This window comes from Akebia trifoliata, chromosome 8, assembly GCF_017979445.1.
Source record: "Akebia trifoliata isolate Shusen 1 chromosome 8, ASM1797944v1, whole genome shotgun sequence".
NCBI lineage: Eukaryota > Viridiplantae > Streptophyta > Magnoliopsida > Ranunculales > Lardizabalaceae > Akebia > Akebia trifoliata.
In genome coordinates, this window is record NC_141382.1 from 26,135,416 (window position 1) to 26,158,315 (window position 22,900).

General features: G+C 34.7%; 2 protein-coding genes across 2 annotated transcripts in view; both read right to left on the bottom strand.

The window, feature by feature from the left end:
* Positions 1-14,763: 14,763 nt before the first annotated feature.
* On the bottom strand, positions 14,764-17,453 carry LOC147396428 (wall-associated receptor kinase-like 1). The gene is made up of 2 exons (XM_086450685.1): positions 16,555-17,453; positions 14,764-15,958 (listed from the first exon to the last, which is right to left on the bottom strand). The coding sequence occupies exons 1-2, from the start codon at positions 16,569-16,571 to the stop codon at positions 14,962-14,964; spliced, it is 1,014 nt and encodes a 337-aa protein (XP_086306811.1). The 5' UTR covers positions 16,572-17,453; the 3' UTR covers positions 14,764-14,961.
* A 142-nt stretch (positions 17,454-17,595) lies between these two features.
* ARP9 (actin-related protein 9) overlaps positions 17,596-22,900 on the bottom strand; it is a 48,099-nt gene continuing 42,794 nt past the window's right edge. The window contains exons 13-20 of the mRNA XM_086450683.1: positions 20,862-20,951; positions 20,068-20,138; positions 19,747-19,946; positions 19,609-19,652; positions 19,470-19,519; positions 18,826-18,871; positions 18,425-18,475; positions 17,596-17,983 (exon numbers count right to left, since the gene is read on the bottom strand). Coding sequence (XP_086306809.1) covers positions 17,840-17,983; positions 18,425-18,475; positions 18,826-18,871; positions 19,470-19,519; positions 19,609-19,652; positions 19,747-19,946; positions 20,068-20,138; positions 20,862-20,951 — 696 coding nt within the window. The 3' untranslated portion in view covers positions 17,596-17,839. The remainder of the gene's footprint in view (positions 17,984-18,424; positions 18,476-18,825; positions 18,872-19,469; positions 19,520-19,608; positions 19,653-19,746; positions 19,947-20,067; positions 20,139-20,861; positions 20,952-22,900) is intronic.

Sequence of the window (22,900 nt, forward strand, 5' to 3'; positions counted from 1 at the left end):
AGGGTTGAAGCAAAATAGATAGCAAATCTATTTTGGTAGATAGTGCGATATCCGAATGCCAAAGTTAGTGACAGTTCATTTTGCAGTCTGATTTAACAATTAGTTGAGGCGTTCGGATCCTTGAGGGCGATCTCTCCCCGAACTAAGATTTGTCAGGTCTTTGAGCACGTACTCTCACTGACAGCGTCAGATCTTTGAACTTTAGAAAATTCTCCCAAACTAAAATGTGCAAGTGTATGCATTTGAAATCTGAGATAAATCTCAAAGGATCTGAGCAAAATCCGAGTAAAACTAAGTAAAATCTGAGCAAAACATAAAATCTAGAAAAACCTGAGAAAAAATTTAACTTTAAACAAAACTTGAAAGAAATTCGAGATTTGAGAAAAATTTAGGCAAAAGTTGAGAAAAAGTTGAATGTTATACTCTACCTACCCTGGGTGAAAAAGTAATGAACCTATTTTTTCTGGGAGTTCTACTCTACTTGCTCGGGGTGAAAGAGTAATGAGCTTCTTATTCTGGGAGTCCTACTCTACCTGTTCGGAATGAAAGAGTAATGAACTAAGCTTTTTGGGAAGTTCTACTCTACCTACTTGGAGTGAAAAAGTAATAAATTATTTTTTTTTGGGAATCCTACTCTACCTGTCCAGGGTGAAAGAGTAATGAACTAATTTTTTTGGGAAGTTCTACTCTACCTATTCGGAGTAAAAGAGTAATGAACTAAGCTTTTTCTGGAGTCCTACTCTACCTGCTCAGGGTGAAAGAGTAATGAACTAATTTTTTTTGGGAAGTTCTATTTTACCTACTCGAAGTGAAAGAGTAATAAACTAATTTTTTGGGAGTCCTACTCTACCTACCTAGGGTGAAAAGTAATGAACTAATTTTTTGGGAAGTTCTATTCTATCTACTCGAAATGAAAGAGTAATGAACTAATTTTTTTGGGAGTCCTACTCTACCTACCCATGGTGAAAGAGTAATGAACTAATTTTTTAGGAATAAATGGGGGATTTACACCGTATTTGATTTTTTTTTAAAATAAAAAATTAGATTTTATGAAGGTCCGGTAAACGTTTTAACTCTCTTTGAATCTTAGGAGTTTTCAAAATTGCTATCAAGAGGGTAACCTTTAATTCAAAGTTAACATTATCCTTGGGGGTTGAAATTGACCAGGTTTTAGAACCAAAATGCCCCTAGTTTGACAGAGAACATTGCACTGGGGATAATTGAACATAGTTTGAAAACGAATGCCCCTAGTGTAAGGGGGGAAATTGTACTCTTTAGAAAAAGGAAGTGCCCTTGTTATGAAAGTTTGAAATCCTTGATTACCGCAAGTATAATAAAGGTTTAACTTTTAATTTTGACTTTTTATATTGAAGATTTTGAGTCAGGTTCAAAGAAATTAGAACAAAATATTTTTTTCTGAAATTCATCATAGAATTTGTTCTTTCTCCCCGTCGGTTCGCTTAAGGACATGAAACTCTTCAAATCAATCAAAGATGAGATACTTGTATCCACTGAGTCTATATTTGGTTCAAACTGGGTATTGAAACTTGATCATTCAAACTTCTGATATTTCAGCTCGGACCGCATTTTCAGCTTCTCAACTCAACGGAGATTTTCTTTTATTTTTTTGGTTGTTCTAAGTTTTGCCTAGATTACCTTTTCAGGTTTTCAATCTAGCGAGCATACTTTAGCTTTTGCTTAGACCGTTTTTTTTAGGTTTTCAATCTAGTGAGCTTTCAATTTTTTCTCTTTTCTTTGTTCTGATTGTTGCCAATGTCGTCCTTTCAGATTTTCAACCTTACGAGCTTTGCCTTAATTTTTTCCTAAGTCTTCCTTTAGGATTTTCAATTTAGCAGGCTTTTTATTTTTATTTTTTTTCTTCCCTTCTGAACTTTTGGAGTTACTGTCTGATCATGCTTTACTACCTTCCTTAACTTTTCCGCACGGTACTTAGGAGGACTTTTATAGGTAGGCCTAGGACTGGACATAAAAAGAAATGAATTTTAAGGCTCAAAAATCCGAATGCCCCTTGTGTGTCATTTCTTTTTATTTTCTTTGCATTTCCTTCCCCATTTTGAAGATATTTCTTTTTTCTTTTGAATTTTTTTTCTAGTTTTTTTTTGTAGAGAAATATTTTTTTTATATTTTGATGTGGTCAGGCCTGAAGTAACTTCTCAGGTTACCTACATACCCCAGATTTTTTGGATCAGACCAAAACGTAGTTCAGATTTTTCCCTCCCCTAGGTTAGGTGATCGGGTTGAGAAAGAAAAAATGTATTTTTTTTAAAAAGGCTGCAAAGGGTTGAGAAAGGAGATATTGAACTGGGTAATAGGAAATTGATTCGGCCAAAGATGGCCTCCTTAAATGTAGTATCGCTTGATCTGGTCAAGGTTGGTTGACTCTGGTTGTTCAATTCTATCATGATCTTGAAGTCTGACGGTTGAATCATTAACTTGTAAGTGGCGAACTTTGATTTTCTTGTCAAACATGTGAGTGACTCTTCTGTGATAAGTTTACACTTGGTACAGAACTTTTAAGTTGTTTTTCTTTGATCCAATTTAGTTCTTCGTACCAATGATGGACCTAGTATGTTTCTAACGATTGGCTTTCCATCAATACCTTGAGATATGGGATTTTCCTTTCAACTAGTAAGACTGTTTCTGTATTATATACTAGAGAGTAGGAAATAGTTCCAGTGGAAGACTGCATTGAAGTATGATGTGCCCGTAGTGTGAATGGAAACTTCTCTAACTAATCCCGGTGTGATTGACACATTTTCTTGATGATTGTTTTGAGATATTTTATTGGCTGCTTCAACCTTTCCATTAATCTGAGGACGGTAGAGAGATGATACCGAATCTTAAACTTTGAACATAGAGTAATAATCTCGACTTTGAGGTCCCGTTATTAGATATCAATTCCAAAGGTACCCTGTATTGACTTATGATAAATGCAGTGAAGACAACATTGATACGCTTTGTAACGTCTTCTTTGATCTCATTGGTGTTTTCATTTCATTGAACGAGTATCTATTCCATGCGGACAACACTCAAGCTTGCACTTAACATATCCTCATCAGACCACGTGAGCAAGTCTTTTGAAATTTCTAAGTAAATTCATTATCCCTTCATGTTTTTCTAGGGATAGGATGATTTCTACTTGAATCTCTTTAGGAATTATTTTCTGTTCTAAGGTCAATGACCTTTGCTTTCTCGATTAAAAGTTGAGCCTAACTCTTATCATCTTGTTTAGAAGAGAAATCTATCCTTAAAGTCAGATTATTAGTAAATTCGTTAATGCGCTCGAGGTATTCAAAATTTTTTTTTATTCAAATGGGGCGACAGATGTCATTCTAGACTTGGCAAACGAACTCGACTCATAAAAATAAAAGGGATAGACTCAACCTAAAAAAGACATGACCATGCTGAAAAAAGAACTTGAGCTAACCCAAATGACTCATAAAAACTCAAGACAAGTACCCACACGAGCTTGACTAGGACTGAGGACTGAGATATTACTTACAACCGGTAGGATTGAAGCACTATTATCTTTAGGGAACAACTGGGCCATGTTGAGAAAGTCTAAGGTCATTTCTGATTGTTGACTTGATATTGACATTTGTTTTAACTGATCGAACTACAACCCTAGCTAAACGATGGATGATTGAGTTTAGGTACAATGATAACCTTGTAACCTCATCAAATGTAGATTATCAATTTCAATGTTACCCCCTTGATAACATCTTAAATGAATCTTGAGATTTTATCGAATTCTGTGCACCAATCCATTAAACAATTTATTCATGTAATGATTATTCAGAAGGAAAATAATTTTATTGCACTCTTGAAAATTATTGATAAATAATATTTTCATTGAATAAAAACTTTCACAAATCTGATTATTTTTTGCAATCATTTTCTTTTTAGAAAAATATATTTTAATAATTTTTCAAGGTCCATGTAAAAAATAGATCTTTTGTAAATTTTTCTTTTAGAAAAATATTTTTTATTTGGAAAGCATTTTTTTTTCTCTGAAAAATATTTTTCATTTGGAAAACACTTTTCTTCTAGAAAACATTCTTTTAAAATGGATTGAGACCCAAATTAGAAAAGAGTTTGAATTCTATTTTGATTTAAATAACTCGGTCCATCATGATCGTTGGATCGAGATGGATTGGGTTATTATGAATCATTGCCAAGTTTTTTTTTTAAATGGACTCTTTATTGGGTTGGTGCACCCAGTAATACAGTAATTTAGAACCAAGTTTAAACAAAAAGATTGCTCATTGAGGACAAAACCATACTTTCCTAATCTCATCATTCACATACATTCTGATCTCATCATTCACATGCATTCATCATTTACAAGGTCCCATTCAATAAACAATCCGGGAACACCCACGATAAATTCGAGTCGTGACCTACAGGGGGGTTTCTAGACTCTAAGCTTATATGTGAAATGCATTTTTATCTGGCCACCCTTGCCCAAGTACACCTATATACCTCTCGAGCGTACTCAATTAGACGGTATGTGGTGACTTGGTTTGATATACCGTATAGGTGATAATTTAAAACTTCAACTCACTTCTCTGAAGTCAAAAGCAGCTAGTTTTATCCCTAGATCAAAGGTGGTGCGCGATGCTTGAGTAAAGGCACTCTTAAATCACCTATTTTCTAGAATAGACGTAGTCTATCCTCCTAGTACCATAGTACATCAGAGCAGAATCTCGCTTAGGCACTGGTTTTGACCAAAAAGTGCAACTGATGTACTTGGATCATCTTTAATATACCTACGAGTACGAGTCAAAAGTTGTAGCTTTCATAAATGGTTTGGCATTCCACAAGGGGACCGACCACGTACTAGTACTATGTTGGCAAACGGGACATGTGACCGTGTGGCTTACAATAGGTCAAGGGCTTAGGTCGCTCCAACCTAGGCGCATCGATATACCTTTCAAAGTCACCTGATCAGATGGTACTGATGCCCCAGTTTGATATACCCTAAGGTACGTGACTGGAGTTGTCATTTTCATGAATGACGTCGCATCTCCAAAGAGACCGGGCCACGTACTAGTGCCGCGTTGGCTATATAGGGACATGCAAGCGTGCAATGCAACAAAATAAATGTGTTAATGGTGTGTGCAAACAGGGTGGGGTGCACTTGGGACCTTTTTCAAACAAGTGGGCCCATGGGCCAGATCATATTACAAAAGTATGGATATCATATAAATATTGATCATAAAACATCAAATCCATAGCATAGAAATCAAGGCATGCACATCAAAAATATATCAATCATAATCATGGCATGTCAGATATACAATCAATCAAGGTAGTACAAAAGAGCATGATAATAGTCAATCAATAACATAAATAATTGACCAACCATTGAGATATGCACAAGAATATTTTTTTTTTGGTTTTTTTATTTTTTATTTTTTGGTTTTTATTTTTTTATTTTTTTGAGAGACATGTTTGGCGAACCTTCTTGTTAAATTTTTAATACAAAATTCATTTACTTTATGAAGTTGCTACATGAAAAATCTGGGTGTGACAACATAGGTTATCCTAACCAATTAAGTAAGATTGGAAACCTTACTACGAATTATTGAGTTCACGTGGACTATCACATTGGCACATCCATACCACAACCTTCTAGGTTTCACATACAAAACTTGGATTGAAAAAAAAAATTCGAAAACAAACTCTTTTATATATATATATATATAACTTAGCCCCAAGACTTTAAAAATAGACGACTATCGCAATTCAAAATTTAAAATTCAAATTGAAAATAATTTTTTTATACTTTAATTTTCGAATTTTTTAAGAAGAGAAAAAAATACTCTTAGAATTTCTTGCTCCACAAGCTCGTGATATTGGATCAATTTTTTTTGTGTGCCACATGACGTACTCAACACCCCTTAGTAAGAAAGAAATCATACAAAGTTAGTGAAGTTAGCCTTAAAGTGCCATATAATGATGAGTCAAGACACTTTCCTTACTAAGGAAAGTGATTTTATTAATTAACAAATCAAACAAAGAATCGAGTCCCACTCCAAAATTTATTTTAAGTAACAATTCCATAAAGCAAGTAACAACTCCATATGGCAATGGAGTTTTTTTTCTGTGTTAAAAAAATAAAACAAAGTTCTGCCAAGCCCCTTTTTAAAAATAATTCAAAAATGAAGTAAATCAAAAGATCAATTTGAAAACCTGACTGTGTTACCAATTTAATCCATTCGAACAAATCACCCACACTACATCAGTTCCCCAAACACACTCAAAGATCGACAATGCAAATCAGCATCCAAAAAAAGCTTGCTGATTTTGAATTGAGTCCCATGGGGAACTCAACCGATTTGGATCGGACGATTCAAACCAAACTCGGAAAGTAAACTGATCTGATCTTAAAACCATTATTTTTCATGTTAATCTCTCATCCAATGCCGCTAAGACTGTAGCCAAAGCCGTAGCCAACGAAGTAATGTAGACAAGCAAATGGAGTGATTGTATCCATTTTCTATTCTAATGTGCTTAAAATCAACGAGCGATGATCCAATAGATTTATCTCTTCTGTTATTGAGATTTATTGCTAAGTTTCGTGATGAAGTAATGTAGACAAGCAAATGGAGTGATTGAATCCATTTTCCATTCTAATGTGCTTAAAATCAAAAACCCATTTTTTTCACCTTGCATTGGAAGTTGTATTCTTCTGTACAAAACTCCATTAAAGATGGAAGTTCGCATTCTTCCATCTTTGCAACCAAAGATAAATAGGCCATTGATAGTAATTTAATTGCTCAAGATTTTTCATTTTCAATAACTTTCTTCAATCAGAATAGATCGAAATAAGTTAGAGCCAAACAAGCTGTTTGCAATCGAAAACCAAGAATGCCCTTGTTCTTAAAACCCACCTAATGGTGTCCAAATGAGAACATTTGAACCAGTTCTCGCTTATTATGGAAGAATCTAAAGATCCATGGCTTTCGCACCCAAGAATAGCCTTTCTATCAATCGACAATTCTATAAATTCATCTTCAGTTTCTGAGGTTATGCTAACAATTGGGATTTTTTCTATCTCTTCATCCAAATCAAAACAATATCTGTTTTCTGAACAGAAAAGGCTAAGTAATGGAGAACGAAATCTCCGAGTCCTCCATTTTCTTTCTTTTATTTTTTTTAAAATCAAAAAGAAAAAAAATCTAGAGAAAAGAAATCGCCTATTTCAACTGCTAAACCCACGATCTATTCTATTGGGGAGGAACGTGGTTAAAGAGAGAGAGAGAGAGCAGAAGGAGAGAGACGTTCTCTCTCTTTCTTTGTTGTTTTCCATTTTTAAACATATGGAGAAGAAGATAAAAACAACAAAAATTATTTTCTACTAATGGCACACCACGTGTAAAAAAAAAATTTCTGATTTTTTTTCTTGGAATCCACTCCTCATCCCAAACAACATTAAAAAAGGCAATTTTTTATTTCTTACCACATCACTCAAAATAATTTATTTGAGAAGAAGATGAAAAATAAAAAATCATTTTCTGCTAACGGCATACTATGCACAAAAATATTTTTTTTTTACGATTTTTTTTCTGATTTTTTTTCATGAAATTCTCTCATCATCACGAACAACATTAAAAAAATACTTTTTTTTATTTCTTAATGCATCACTTACAAATAATTTATTTTCACAACTAGTCACCCATGCATAGTAACGTGCTAAAAAATTGTCATCCAAATTTTTTTTTTTTTAAAAAAAAAAGGTAAAATCCATGACTCTCATCCCAATCACCATGATTCCATCCTCAATTTATATGTTAATTTGAATCTTTTATTGTTTAGGGTCATCAAAAAGTGACCCTTAATTGGATTAAAAACAAAAATACAATACCCAAAATCCAAGTAAACAATACACAATCAAGCCACGAAAATAAAAATAAAAGATAAAAATAACTAAATAAACAAATAAAATAAACCAAACTAAATAAATAAATAAATAAAAATTAGGTCGATTTGGCAATGTTCCCAAATTTGGGACTTTTCAAGTTTGATCTTCAATAATCCCTAGCGGTCGCCACTGAAAGCGCCCTCAATCCGCGGGGTGCGCAGATCCGCTTTTAATTTTTGAGGTTTGGGAGTCGCCACCTAGTTATTACGGTCTAGAAACCGAACATTGACTCTAAAAGGCAAATAACACTAATCTACGAAAGAAAATACGGGTCCGGGGATCACGTTACGAGGTTGGAAGGTGTTAGGCACCAATCCCACCCAGCAAAAACCGGTCTCTACTATTTTTCAAGAAGACTGCATTGCTAAAAAGACCTAATCACTAAAATATATATATATATTTTTCTTTTACGAATGCAACGGTTTTGTTCTCTCAGATCTGATAGAACAGCTCCTTGGATAGCACTCCTTGCTTCATTCTGTCACCGGATTCGCTTCAGATCTCCAAGATGAAGTACTTCCTTTTTAGATCTAAATTTTTTTGATTTGTTTATGGATTTTTAGGTGTTTTTGAAGGATTTCTAGGTATTTTTTGAGCTAAAGTTGGGGTATAGATGTTAGGTAAGGAGTTGGGACTTCAAAATTAGGGTTTAGGGGAGGCTAGGGAAGCTTTTTGGCCTATTTTTCTTAGGATTTTCTCTTAAATACCAAAAAAGGTTGTAAAGACCCTTATTTATAAAAAATTTTAAGAGCTTTTTAGATAGAGTTAGTGTTTAATTAGAATTATTTAGATAGAGTTAGTATTTAATTAGAATTATTTTAGATAGTTTTAGAGTTTAATTAGAATTTTTTTCGGTATTTTTAGAGTTTAATTAGAATTCTTTTAAGTAATTTTAGAGTTTAATTAAAATTCTTTTAAAGAGTTTTAGAGTTTAATTAGAATTCTATTAGGTTTAGGGTTTGACTTTGGTCTTATTAGATTGACTAGAATTTAGGGTTTTGACTTAAGTCTTACTTGATTGACTTGATTTTAGGATTTTGACTTAAGTCTTACTTGATTGATTTTATTTTTAATTAAGATGTCACTTTACATTACTTAATGTTTTAATTATTAATTTCAGAATTTTTAATTATTAAAATTGTAAAATTATCGTTTTACCTTCGGAGAAGACTTTTTGCGTTTTAAGTCATTTTTCAATGTTCCAGGATATTTTGGAATCGATTTTTCATAAGGAATTCAATGAGAATATTGGTTTGTGTCATTTATGAAATTTTTATTCGAAATGATCGTGAACTTTATGAGGGGCATTTTCGTAATTTTATCAAATTTGGTGAAAATTGGCGAAATGGCTTATTTGATTTCAATTTGTTGTTTTATGTGTTTGAAAATATTTTCCTAAGCGTACTGTAGGTTCTAGGGATGTTTTGAGGTTAGGGGTATTTTGATAATTTGGTCATTTTTTAGTGATTTTTATCGTAAAGCTTCTTTTTGTCTGAAAAATGATGATTTCTATGTTTTTAGGTCATATTTTCCTAGCGTGACGTTGTTTCTAAAGTTTTATTAGTTTGAGATACCTCATCTGAATTTCTGAAACATATCTAGTAACAAATAAAGCATTGAAATAATCATCTATCATTGGGAATCGTCGCTATCAGGTTGATGAGTTATTTAATCAAGGCGAGTACAAAAATAAGGTGTCTACAGTGAGGTAATCTTCCATTTTCTAAGTCCATTAATAAGTTTCATTTGGAACATTGCATATGCACACCTTTGCCCGCACTACTCTCTTTTCATTATAAAATGGCTATGAGTCAAAGAAGGTAAATCTACTTAAATTTATGCTTAACACTCTAAGCCAACCAAAAACAGCCCCTTATGGACATATAATCATGCATAAAAGTTAAAAGTTCCAAAAGATTCATCCAATCCATGGATGCATTCTTAGAGTTACACCAATAAAAATAAACTCCTATGTGAGTACAAATTCATATAGAAAAATGCTAGAGTCTTCAAAGAGTGAAATCTATTTAGATTTGCAAAAATTTACGCAAGTAAGATGTTCCTTTTTTTCCTTGCTCATTGCACCCACATGCAAGTTAAAGGGACATGCATGTACATCTATGAATTTGTACATACCTTTTAGTATTCTAATTCCAAGAAAGCTCAGAAAAAAATTATTTAATTATACTTCACATTTGGTCAATACTTAGTAACCACCAACTTGATGGGTGAGACAAGGTGCCTAAAATCTTCCTTGTTTCACAACCGAACCTCATTACCCTTGACCTCTAGGTTAAGACAAGGTTTTAGTCACTAGTTTGTTGGGGAAAAAAGATTTCTAAAACTTTTTATAGTGTCCATTCACACCTTAAACTTGCTCCCTAGGTTACACCTTTGAATCTCTGTATACCCCTCCACATAACTGTTGTACATGTGCAGGGTGATTGCTACATGCCACCTACCAAAACAAAATAAAAATCTTTGAATAATAACGACTCATAAATCCAAGTAGATGAGCTCAAAACCCATTGAACATCGCATATCTATATCATCATGGAGCACGAATGAAGAAAGATAATATTTAGTGAAGAATAGAGAAATCTCAAAAAAATCCATGGGACCATGACCAAGAAATACTATCTCCAATAGGAAGGAAAACTCATGACAACTAGGACATTTACCTCCCCTGAGACATGAAGAGAATGGATGAAGAACATTCCAATTTGGGGAACAAGCATAAAGAGGAAAGGATCCTGCACCCCAGTTAGATGTCCAAGCAATGTTACCTTAGATGCAGGACTTGCTTACTCAAATGCTTTTTCAATCATCCTTGATGAGTTGAGCATTCCTGACGCGCTTGCAGTCATTTTGGTTGATAATGTAATTTGCAATTACTCTCACTCATAATTGACTTTTTTCACTTAATATTATTTTTCTATATATATATATATATATAGGGTCCCGTTCGCCACCCTAAGCTTTACCCTACACTTTAACAAACGTGTGTTTGTCTTACATGGGTTAGAAGTTTTGGAATAGGCTGATTTTTTGTGAGGATGCTCTCCATGGTGAGGAGATCATCCTCATCAAAAATCAGCCCATTCCAAAACTTCTAACCCCACAAAAAATGGTTTACAAAAAATGGACGGTCCACGATTTTTCAACTTGTAAACATGGGGCTAAAAATTTCGGAATGGGCTGATTTTTGGTGAGGATGATCTTCTAATCATAGAGATCATCCTCACCAAAAATCAGCCCATTCCTAAACTAATAACCCATGTAGGACAAAACACGTTTGTTAAAGTATAGGGTAAAGCTTAGGGTGTTGAACATTTCCCATATATATATATAGGGTCCCATTCGGCACAAAACATTTTGACAAACATTTTGGAAAACATTTAGGGACCGTTAGATAAAAACCAAATAGGCGGTCGAGATTCAAAACTTCAGTCGATTGGTTTAAGTAAGGGATTATGCGATTATTTACAGTGCCATCCCTCAAAAATCTGTAAATTAGTGTGTCCTCCTTGTCTCTTTAAAACTGAAGCAAAAAAACAGTCACTCTCGACAGAACCGTCCTCTCTCTCTCTCTCACTCGAGCACTCTAGACTCTCTCTCTCTCATTCGAGCTCTCGCTCTCCCTTGAAACCCTCTCTCTCGCTCTCGCATTCTCTCTCACACGAAACACGAACTGTTGACCTCGCTGCTGCAACTTCATCGACGAAACACGACCGACGAAGGTGATCTCCTCTCTACTTTCCTCTTCAGAGAAAAAAAAGAAAAAAGAAAAAACCCATTGCAAGAAATCAAATCTGTATTTTCATTTGGGTAAGATTACATTAGAACCACATCAAGAAATCAAAACCCATCGCAAGAAATCAAAACCCATCACGAGAGAGAAAAGAGTGCTTACCTGCCATTGAGCTTTCCTTAGGGTTCACGGCTGGAAAATCACGAAGAGGTCGAGTTGAAAACCATTCGTGCGAGGTAGTTGCAGCGAGGAAATTCGAATAACAAGAGCGTGAGAGATGGAGTTACAGCGAGGTCAATGGAACCGTCGAGAAAGAGAGGGTTTGAGAGAGTGAGAGAGAGGGGTTCTATCGAGAGCGAGAGGGTTTGACAGAGAGAGAGAGAAGGGCGTCGAGAGAGAGAGAGAGAGAACAAGAGAGTTAAACTCTCTGGTTTTCTATTTTTGTTTTAAAGAGAGAGGGATGAGGTACTAATTTTGGCAAACAATAAGGATGGCGCTGTAATTATCGTATAACTTATAAGTTATACGTTAAATCGAGTTTGAGCCATCCGATCTCCCCATATCCGACGGTAAAAAAATGTTTGCCAAAATGTATGTCTTACGGTTGGGCGCCAAACGCCTCCCATATATATATTATATATATATATATATAGGGTCCCATTCCCCACCCTAAGCTTTACCCTACACTTTAACAAATGTGTTTTGTCTTACATGAGTTAAAAGTTTTGGAATGGGCTGATTTTCGGTGAGGATGATCTCTATGGTGAGGAGATCATCCTCACAAAAAATAAGCTCATTCCAAAACTTCTAACCCCATCAAAAATGATTTACAAAAAATGGACGGTCCACGATTTTTCAACTTGTAAACATGGGGCTAAAAATTTCGGAATGGGCTGATTTTTGGTGAGGATGATCTTCTAATCATAGAGATCATCCTCACCAAAAATCGGCCCATTCCAATACTTCTAACCTATGTAGGACAAAACACGTTTGTTAAAGTGTAGGGTATAAAGCTTAGGGTGTTGAACATTTCCCATATATATAGGGAAATGTTCAGCAACAAACATTTTGGCAAAACATTTTTCAAAACATGGGTTAGAGGTTTTGGAATGGGCTGATTTTTGGTGAGGATGATCTCTACGGTGAGGAGATCATCATCACCAAAAATCAGCACACTCCAAAACTTCTAACCCCATCAAAAATGATTTACAAAGAATGGACGGTCCACGATTTTTCAACTTGTAAAGTGGGGCTAGAAGTTTTGGAATGGGCTGATTTTTGGTGAGGATGATCTCCTCACCGTAGAGATCATCCTCACCAAAAATCAGGCCATTCGAAAACCTCTAACCCATGTTTTGAAAAATGTTTTGCCAAAATGTTTGCCAAAATATATATATATGGGGCGGTTCAAGGACCATATGTAAAAACATATGAAAAAACAATGGTTTTTCAAAATATGGGTTAGAGGTTTTGAATTAAGCTGATTTTTTGCAAGAATGGTCACTATGATGAGAAGATCATCCTCACAAAAAATCAACTCAATCAAAGACTTCTAAATCCATCATAAGTGATTTACAAATTATTGACAAAAATTGACAAAAAATCGACGATCCACATTCTAAATCACTTTCAATGGGGTTAGAAGTTTCAGATTGGACTGATTTTTTTTAAGATGATCTTCCCATCATAGAGATCATCCTCACAAAAAATCAGCTCAATCCAAAATTTCTAACCCATATTTTGAAAATTTATTAATGTTACATTGTTTTTACATATGTTTTCTCATATGTCCCTTGAACCTGACCCATACATATATATATATATATATATATATATATATATATATAGGGTCACGTTCAAGGGCCAACTTTTTGGCAAAACATTTTTCAAAACATGAGTTAGAGGTTTTGGAATGGGCTGATTTTTGGTGAGGATGATCTCTACGGTGAGGAGATCATCATCACCAAAAATCAGCCCATTCCAAAACTTCCAACCCCATCAAAAATAGTTTACAAAAAATGGACGGTCCACGATTTTTCAACTTGTAAACATGGGTTAGAAGTTTTGGAATGGGCTGATTTTTGGTGAGGATGATCTCCTCACTGTAGAGATCATCCTCACCAAAAATCAGCCCATTCCAAAACTTTTAACTTATGTTTTGAAAAATGTTTTGCCAAAAAGTTGGCCATTGAACGGGACCCATATATATATATATATATATATATATATATATTTATATATATATATTATTTTTTTTTTTTTTTTTTTTTTTTGCGTGAGTGGGGCGGGGGCTCTATCATAACCTCAGCTTGTCGATCATATATATGTTGAACCCCATCCCATTAGATAGAGATCTAGGGCACATATATAATTTTCTTGGTAGGGTTTATACGAAGATCACATTGGACAAGGGCTTAACCCCATAGCTTAGTTGGTTTTAACCCATGTTTCAAGTTTTTATTTTTATTTTTATTAAGGTAAGTTGACTTGAATGCATGATCTCAAGGTTGCATTAATGCTATATGGAACCAAGCTATGGGTCCAAACACACTGCACCTGATTCAGCCCCTGTACATGCGTGTTCTACTCAAATTAACACTGAGTTATATTTACTCTAAGCATAGATACCAGTAGTCCTAAAACATCATGTGTGGGATCCTTTCCTACTGGTGCAACACTTGTGGGTTAGTTTTTCTTTGAAGGCAATTTCTTATGTTTAATTTTCTATTTTTTCTTAGTTATTCCATCTCTTCCAAGTAAGTAGTAATTTCCCATTATGCTAGCTTCCAAATTCCTAGCAATAAATTAGAATCCTCTGCATATTGCATGGTGCAACAATAAACACTAAATTCCAAATTTTACGGGTTTGAAATTTCAAAAATCAGAAATTCTGAAATTTGATTTTCAAATCCAATTCCATGCCTCGTTCACTCACAGTCAAAAGAGTTCTTTGTTCTCAAATTTCGATTTCCTTAAGAAAATGTAGTCAATAGAGGGGTAGTTAGGGAAGAGGCACGATAACTTTTAAGATCAGACATAAGAGATAACGCGAAATTGCATGTAAATGTAACTATCATTAAAAATTTATAATAAAGATATATAATTGTTAACGCAACTATTAATTTAATTACAACACCAGCACCTTCAATACATATCATTAGATGCATGATCTATGTACAAATAACATGCTAATTGTATCCAACATTACACTTGCGTTTCTCTTCATGATCAATCATCTTCCACAGCCAATAAGCCACCAACTCTACACAAACCTTTTAATCCGCCTAAGCTCTTTAGCCACTTGGATCATCGTTGGCCTGTCCACTGCAGCATTTTCTGTGCATCTTAGTGCAAGCCTTGCAAATGCTTGCAATTGTTGCTCAATCACTCCCTCTTTAGAAATTGTCGCCGCAACGATCTCGCTAGGAAGAATGTTTTTTTCTATGAAAGCACTAGCATAATCAGAATTAATTAAAAAGTTGCCATATCTCTGCCCCACTAAAAGCTCCACTAGAACTATTCCAAAGTTATAAACATCGTTCTTCTCCGTTACTTGGGCTGTACGAATGTACTCAGGAGCAAGGAATCCACAAGTTCCTTCCACAACATCCGTTTGTACCATTGTCTCACCCATGGAGATAGATACTGCAAAAGCAAAATCTGATAGTTTGGCAACAAAGTTTTGGTCCAAGAGAATATTTTTGGTCTGTATGTTCTTATGGACTATGCATTTGGAAGTAGCGGTGTGGAGATAGGTTACGGCATCTGCGATTTCAATAGCAATCCTTAACCTATTCTGCCATGAAAGTAGTTTGTAATCTTTTGAAGAGTTGTCCTCATATATATGTTTATCGAGAGATCCGTTAGGACAGTATTCGTGAACCAGCACTGGAATTTTGGTCTGTAAACAACATCCTAAGAGCTTCAACACATTCTTGTGGTTCACATGTGAAGTAATGGCTATTTCATTGACACACTGTTTTAGAAACAAACCATTGCATGTATCGTCAAACTTCTTAACGGTAATGAAGTAGTCGTCATGGGTCCCCTCGTACAAAAAATATATAGCCCTCATCATCAGCATTTGGTTCCAGGCATAGTTGTTTGTAGCCTTCTCAAGCTCTTTTTGAGAGAAGGTCCGAATGGGATTAGACTTCCCATCACATAAACTGACCAGCTCTTCTAATACTCGGCCTCCATTCTCGAGGAAGAATCTATCTTTTGGTGCTACTCCGAAGCACCCCCACATTATATTGCTACTGATGTGTGTAAAATGAGAAAAACTATTATTATTTTGCATGAATGTAGGGAGAAAAATATAATAAAACAATTGCAATTAGAATTTGTAACACTAATTATATTGTGACTAGCTAAATATCCACGAACGGGAGTTTCTTATATATATATATATATATATATGCAACAGGATGACTCAATCAGGACCTTGACTTGACCTCCATATTTTCAAACTGACGATGAATGATGATATATCTAGAGTCTTGACCTCTTGTCTTCTCTAAAGAATCGTCTTCCAACAATACAAAATCATTGTTTTTTGAACCTATCGAGCAATATAGGATTTTTAGGAAAGTAGATTTTAATCAAGGGCTTTCTTATATGAATTGGAAGATAATTGATCAAAGATTTTGCTAGACATTGAAGAGGATGGAATTTAAGTCATTTTAAGTTTGTATTCTAGCACAAACTAACGGGTGTCTCCATTATGGATTGCAACGTTTAAGTCATGGAGGTGTATGTCTTAAAATATCAAGAGAGAGAGAGAGAGAGAGAGAGAGATCTTCTCTAGTCACATTAATATTTTCCTATAACACACCAATTTTATCCTAGAAATTACCTGGGAGGGGAGTGCATGCGCCCGGAGGATTTGTGGGGTGTTTCAAGAGATTTGGATACCTCAATTAAAATAAAAAATAAAAAATAAAAAATAAAAAATCAATTTAAAATCTAGATGGTGAGGTGATGAGTAGACAAAACACCTTTCTCCTCAAATTTTCTACTACAACAACAAGAAGAAGCAAGCTTTTAAGAGCTTGGAAAGGCAAAGAAATTTCCTGGAAATGCAAAGTCTTCGTGGGTCATGAAGAGTAGACAAAACACCTTTCTCCTACAACAAGAAGAAGCAAACTTTTAAGAGCTTGGAAAGGAAAAGAAATTTCCTGGAAATGCGAAGTATTCGTGGGTCAAGAAGAGCAGACAAAACACCTTTCTCCTACAACGAGAAGAAGCAAGCAAGGAAATTTCCTCGAAATGCAAAGTCTTCGTGGGTCAAGAAGAGTAGACAAAACACCTTTCTCCTACAACAACAAGAAGCAAGCTTTTAAGAGCTTGGAAAGGCAAAGAAATTTCCTGAAAATGAAGTCTTCGTGGGTCAAGATTCTGTAAGCCTCACCCTCACTTCTTCCACAAAGTCCAACAAAGAAAATACTAATTAATTTCCACAATGTGCTTTGGGCCAACCATCTGTATTTACAAGTCAAAGAATAGATAGACCTTTTAAGATTATATTCACTTGGATTTTTCGTAAATATATCTCATTTTTTTTTTTAAATGTAAATATATCTTCAAGAAACAATCATATTTTCCAAGTTCTTTGAAATTTAGCAATATGTCTTTCATTAATCAAAATATTTTTACAAGACATTCATTTCAACTAAAATTGAAATTTAAAACTTGTCTCAACCGGGCTCGATAAATCAAATCTTCTATGATATCTACTCTAATTTGATATGCCTTTTGGTAAATCAAATCCTTACCCATCAAGTTAAACACTAACAGTGATTGTTTTTAAGTCGAAGAATCATGCACAATGAAATCCTAAAATAACTAAGAATTAAAACATAAATACGAAGTTCCCTTAAAGGATGAATCAAAGAAAGAAACAATCTCTCAGAATAAGAAATTAACATTAAAAGTATCGAAATAAACATACTGAGTAACAAATTCACAAGTCCATATACAATAAAGAAAAAAAAAAAAAAATCCAAAAAACTGTACAAAGAAAATGCAAAGAAGTGATTAGTTCACATTCTTTGGTGTTCACCAATGCCTCTGGCTGCTGATAATCAACAAAAGAAAGGTTTTTCATTCTTGGGAATTTATAGCAGTGTCTTTGCCACCTTTCAGGAATTTATGTAACACATTGCTTGCGCCTGAAGGAAAAACGAGTCCTTGTATTTCCTGCCACTCCCTACATGAATTCCACTCTGAATCCAGTCCTCCCGATGGATCCAAGCATCCCGACCAAAGTCAAGAATACCAAGAATCTGCCACAAACAAGTCATGTGAGACTATAGACAAGAGAGAACATTGAAATTTCATTTGTGACATGGGATTATTAGAAGGACAAAATAAACAGAAAATAATGCATTAAAATTCAGATTCAAATTGAAGAACATGATGGATCATTATTAAAGTTGTGGGTTCAAACCCAGAATAAAGTTTCTGATTGGGTGAAAGGATACAGGGCCATAGACATGACCATTAGATTTTAATTTTTTTCTATTATTATTAAAAAAATTTTGGAGGGGGTTGGCAAATGACAATGACACTTGAAAAAGAATTATCTTATACAAATACGATACAGACATAGCACCCATTTTGAAGTATCTGGGTAATAAAAGCTTCCTTGGAAGAATAGAAAATTCAGTGGGCCTCCTCAAGAAATAGGAGTGGGATGCTAAAAAATAGACAATTGTTTCACTTACTGTGCCGCCTTTCCATGGCACAAAGGTTGGATCTGCTCTTGATTGCAACACCTGTTTCAAGTACAGTAAAAGTCAGATGGTCATCAAGCCTAAGTAACTAACGGAAGGAAACTATAATTTTGAGTACAGCTACAAAATCTTTATGCATAAAAGACATGTTCGGCTTCTGAAAATAGATTCCATACTAAATCAAACCGCGACAGCTCTTATTATTTTTAACATTTTTAAATGCAGCCATGTTTGTGTATCAGGTTGTCATCACATGGGAACTGGATCTATTATTTCCAGGTACCACCAGCTAAATGAATGAAGTTGTAATCTCGATTCTTAACAAGAACAAGAAAACACATTAAATAAATAAACCATAACAGGGAGAAGAAAATAAATTTGAGTAAACTAACCTCAACAGTATCAATGGCTTCATTTGAAGGAATAGCATGCAAAACCCTGCACAACAAGAAATTAAAATGGCTAAAAAGGTAATGCAAAAGATTGCATAAATCTGAATCTATTTTTGTTAATTGTGAGATTTATGGTATAAGCGTTAAAACCAGAATATTATGCAAACTTCACATGCAAAGTGCTTTTGTTGGGGTGCACATGTGGGTGTGGTGGTCGCGGACTGTTGGGTCGGTCGGGGATTAATTAAACAAACAGCTAATTGTTGCTCAAGGATTGGAAACCCAACACCTCTGTTTTCCTTGTTGGAATGAAGAGCAGAGAATATAATGCAACAACTTCCAACCTAAGAAAAATGGTATCCTAAAAAATGCTCAAAATATCTCCTTAATAGAAGTATACACCAAGAGTTAAATTTCATAGATACCTTAAGAGTTATAATTCCAAATTTACTCTGATTAATTAACCATACAACACAAAACAAATCTTAGGTATAGGATCTAAAATCCAAATAAATTATTAGAATTGTACAATTGACAGGGAACATCATGGTATGTTTACAGGAGAACTATCACTGAGAACCTATTATTTGTTGTACTTAAGAAAATTACAATCTTAGAATGATGAGAGAAGAACAGAAGCAAACCTATCCTCCACAGCTGCAACAAGACCACTTGTCAAAGCCACTCCACCCATCTGCACAGAAATTCATCCTTGTTTCAAACAAAATATAGCATTTTAGAGTAGAATATTTCATAGTTTATCCTACACAGCCAATCACTGACCAGTTGTATGCTACAAAACAATTTTCTCTGAAGGTCTATACGCCCTGCCAATTCAGTAAGGAAAAAGTTACCACAACAGAGCAGAAGATATATTTAAAATTTTGATTATCCCAGAGATGAAGAGTTTATAATACATACCTGTTGAAAGAATGCTGGTAGTGATTGCCTCTGCAAGGCCAAGATTATCTTCCTTCTTCAGCTTAGTTGGGAAAACTGGGTAGTTCTCCCACATAGATAATCCACCATTGACACCAAGAAATAAACCATCTGACATGTCAGGTCTTCTAGGGAATTCCATATGCCAACTATCTTCCAGCATATCCTCATAGTCATGAAACCTGATAACAATATACAATCATTAAGATTGAAGTAGATTAACAAAAGAAAAAAAACAAGAAGAGATTCTTCTTATTAAGATGAACGATTCAAAACACTAAAAAAATGAAAAACATTACTCACCAAGAACGAGGTGGTGGTGGGAACACATCTGGAACTAAAAGCAGAGGGTAGAACAGACCCATAGGAGGAACCTATTTTCAGGAAAAAATAATAATAATAAGACATCAACTGCATTCTAAAACACTATGTTACAATACAATTCATCTTCGAAAAGGGAGAAAATTTTGAAATTACTAGCAGCCCTTCAGTATGAGCATTCCAAATAAATATAGGAACTAGTGTCTCCAAATGTGATTCATAGATGGAAATCAATCACCAAAATTTTTTGCTAAAGCAAATATCTACTTCAAAGGCACTCATTTGTCAAAATAAAATTCTTAGTTCTTAGACAAATAATTCCAACACAATAACAGAAAGAATAAGCAGCAAAGCATAGGCATTTCCCAAGGAATAAGCTCAGTAAAACTACTAACATCTAGACAGCAGCACACTTTTCACAAAACATGTTTTCTGAATCACAAAAATCTAGAGAGAAATGAATTCTATGTCATCCAAGTTATAGAGGAAGTCATACAAGGAAATATTCATAAATTTCCAGAATATACATTAGAAATCATGAGACTAGCTTTCATTTCCATTTCAAATGGCTAGTTTTCCATTTAATCTTTCTCCTGTTCTTTTTTTTTTTTTTTCTTTTAAAAGCCGGATTTATATCCTTGACCCCAAAAGTTGGATTGCTACCAAATGAGCTATGGGTCCAAGCCCCAAAATTCTCTTGACAAGGTATGAACTGATCATCTTTAAAGCAAAGTGAAAAAAAATATGCTAAAAGCTTTTGTAATTGAGAAACGTACATTAAGAGCAGTTAGTCTTGTTTTATGTGCTCCGATTGGCATGCCATCTTCATAGGAATGAACTACTGCAACAGCATCAAGTTCTCCTTCCTGTACAAAAGAAAACCAAATAAAACTACACACAAGCACCATAAATTTCTTCAAATGAAAGTTAATTATAGGGTACATAGTAGTATATGTGTTCTGGAACATGAATTACTATAGAAGAAGCAATATTAGCCAATTAAGGGGGTGCATAAACTCAACCAACAGTTACACTAGAAAAGCTACAAATGGAAAACTTGAGGCAAAGTTCTGTGTATGTTATTTCTAAGTATGTTAGAAATCTTGTGCACAATCCAAGTCCATATTAGTATAAATGGTTGATTAGTTCCAGCATACACAAGGTCCAAACAAGTTGACTTGCATCAGGTCTATCAAGTTTGCTAGTGACATTTGGAATATCAATAATAAGGCATTACATAACTTGGGATAGGAAGTAGACAGATAAGAACTTAATATGGTTATGGTATTAGGAGAGGCAATCAAAAGGTGTTACCTGAATTTCAAAGATGGTTGCCTTCATGGTTGGAGAAGGGAAGATTTTGAGAGGATAACTGGTGTGAAGAGTCTCCTATGCGAATTTTGTTTCCAGATATTTGTTCATTTTCTAACAACAAAAGTTTACTGGTTCAGGAATTTAAGGTTCTATTTGGGGAAGAAATCTCTCGAGACTTTGGTTTTAGCAAAAATTTCAATGATTGAGAAGTTGACTCATTTATAGACTGATTAGTCGCACATCTGTGGTTAGCCTATTTATTTTTTGAATTATGATCATTGGGTTTGGACGAAGAGACATGACAGTAAATTCTTGGTCAATCAGGTTTCGGACTTCCAGATTTTGTCAATTGGGGTTCCCATCCAAACTGGCCCTTTTCACATGGGTAGTGGCTTTAAAAGAAGCCATGTAAATCATTTTGTCTTCACTAAAAAAATAGAAAGTGGTGTCATACTAAAGTAGTGTTGTAGTGATGGAAAAGGTATTTAGAAGTTGAAAAAAAATCAGCAAATGAACTTTTACCAAATAGATATGAGACAGCTTTGATATTTTCTAGGGATAGAGGTGAGTAGGCCAAATTTTGGGATCATCTCAAAGTATGTTACAAATCTTCTGATAGATACTGGTTTTCTGTGTGCAAAGCCTAATATTGGTAGTCCTATGGACCTGAATCATAAATTAACTATTGATTAAGGTGAACTTCTAAGTGATCTTCAGGTTTGTTGGTAAAGTTACCATCACATGCCCCGAAATTACATATCCAGCCAGTGTTGTGAGCCAGTTCATACATTTTTCCAAGGATACACACATGGAAGTTGTCATCAAGAATCTTAGATATTTAAAGGGGCACCAGGACATACCACTTTAAGTAGGAAAAATAGTCATCTAAAAGTTGAAGATTACTCAGATGCTGATTAGGTGGGATCTTCGTCTGATAGGAATCAACCACTGGGTTCTGAATACCTGTTGGAAGAAACCTTGTCATGTGGAAGAGTAAGAAAAAAAATGTTCTAGCCACATCTAGTGCAAAAGTTGAATATCGTCAAATGTCCTACACTACATGTTAGCTCATATGGCTAAGAACACTCCTACAAGAAATGGGAACACAAGTGGAAGAACCAATGAAGATCTATTGCGGTAACCAAACAGTCATACACATTGCTAGTAAACCTGTCTATCACGACAGAACAAAATATACCAAAGTGGAACACAAGTGGAAGAACTAATGAAGATCTATTGTGATAACCAAACAGTTGCACGCATTGCTAGTAAACCTGTCTATCATGACAGAACAAAATATACAGAAGTGGATTGTGTTGAATACCATTTACCCCAAAAGATCAATCTGATGGGGAAGGCGTAACTATTACTATAAAAGGGTCACGGGTCAAACTAGAGCACGATTCGTGAGCACGTGACACCCGGGAGTGGAGGTGGATAACACAACACTCAAACACTCCCCCTCACCCATAAGGGTGAAAATTTCTTCGAGGAGACTTGA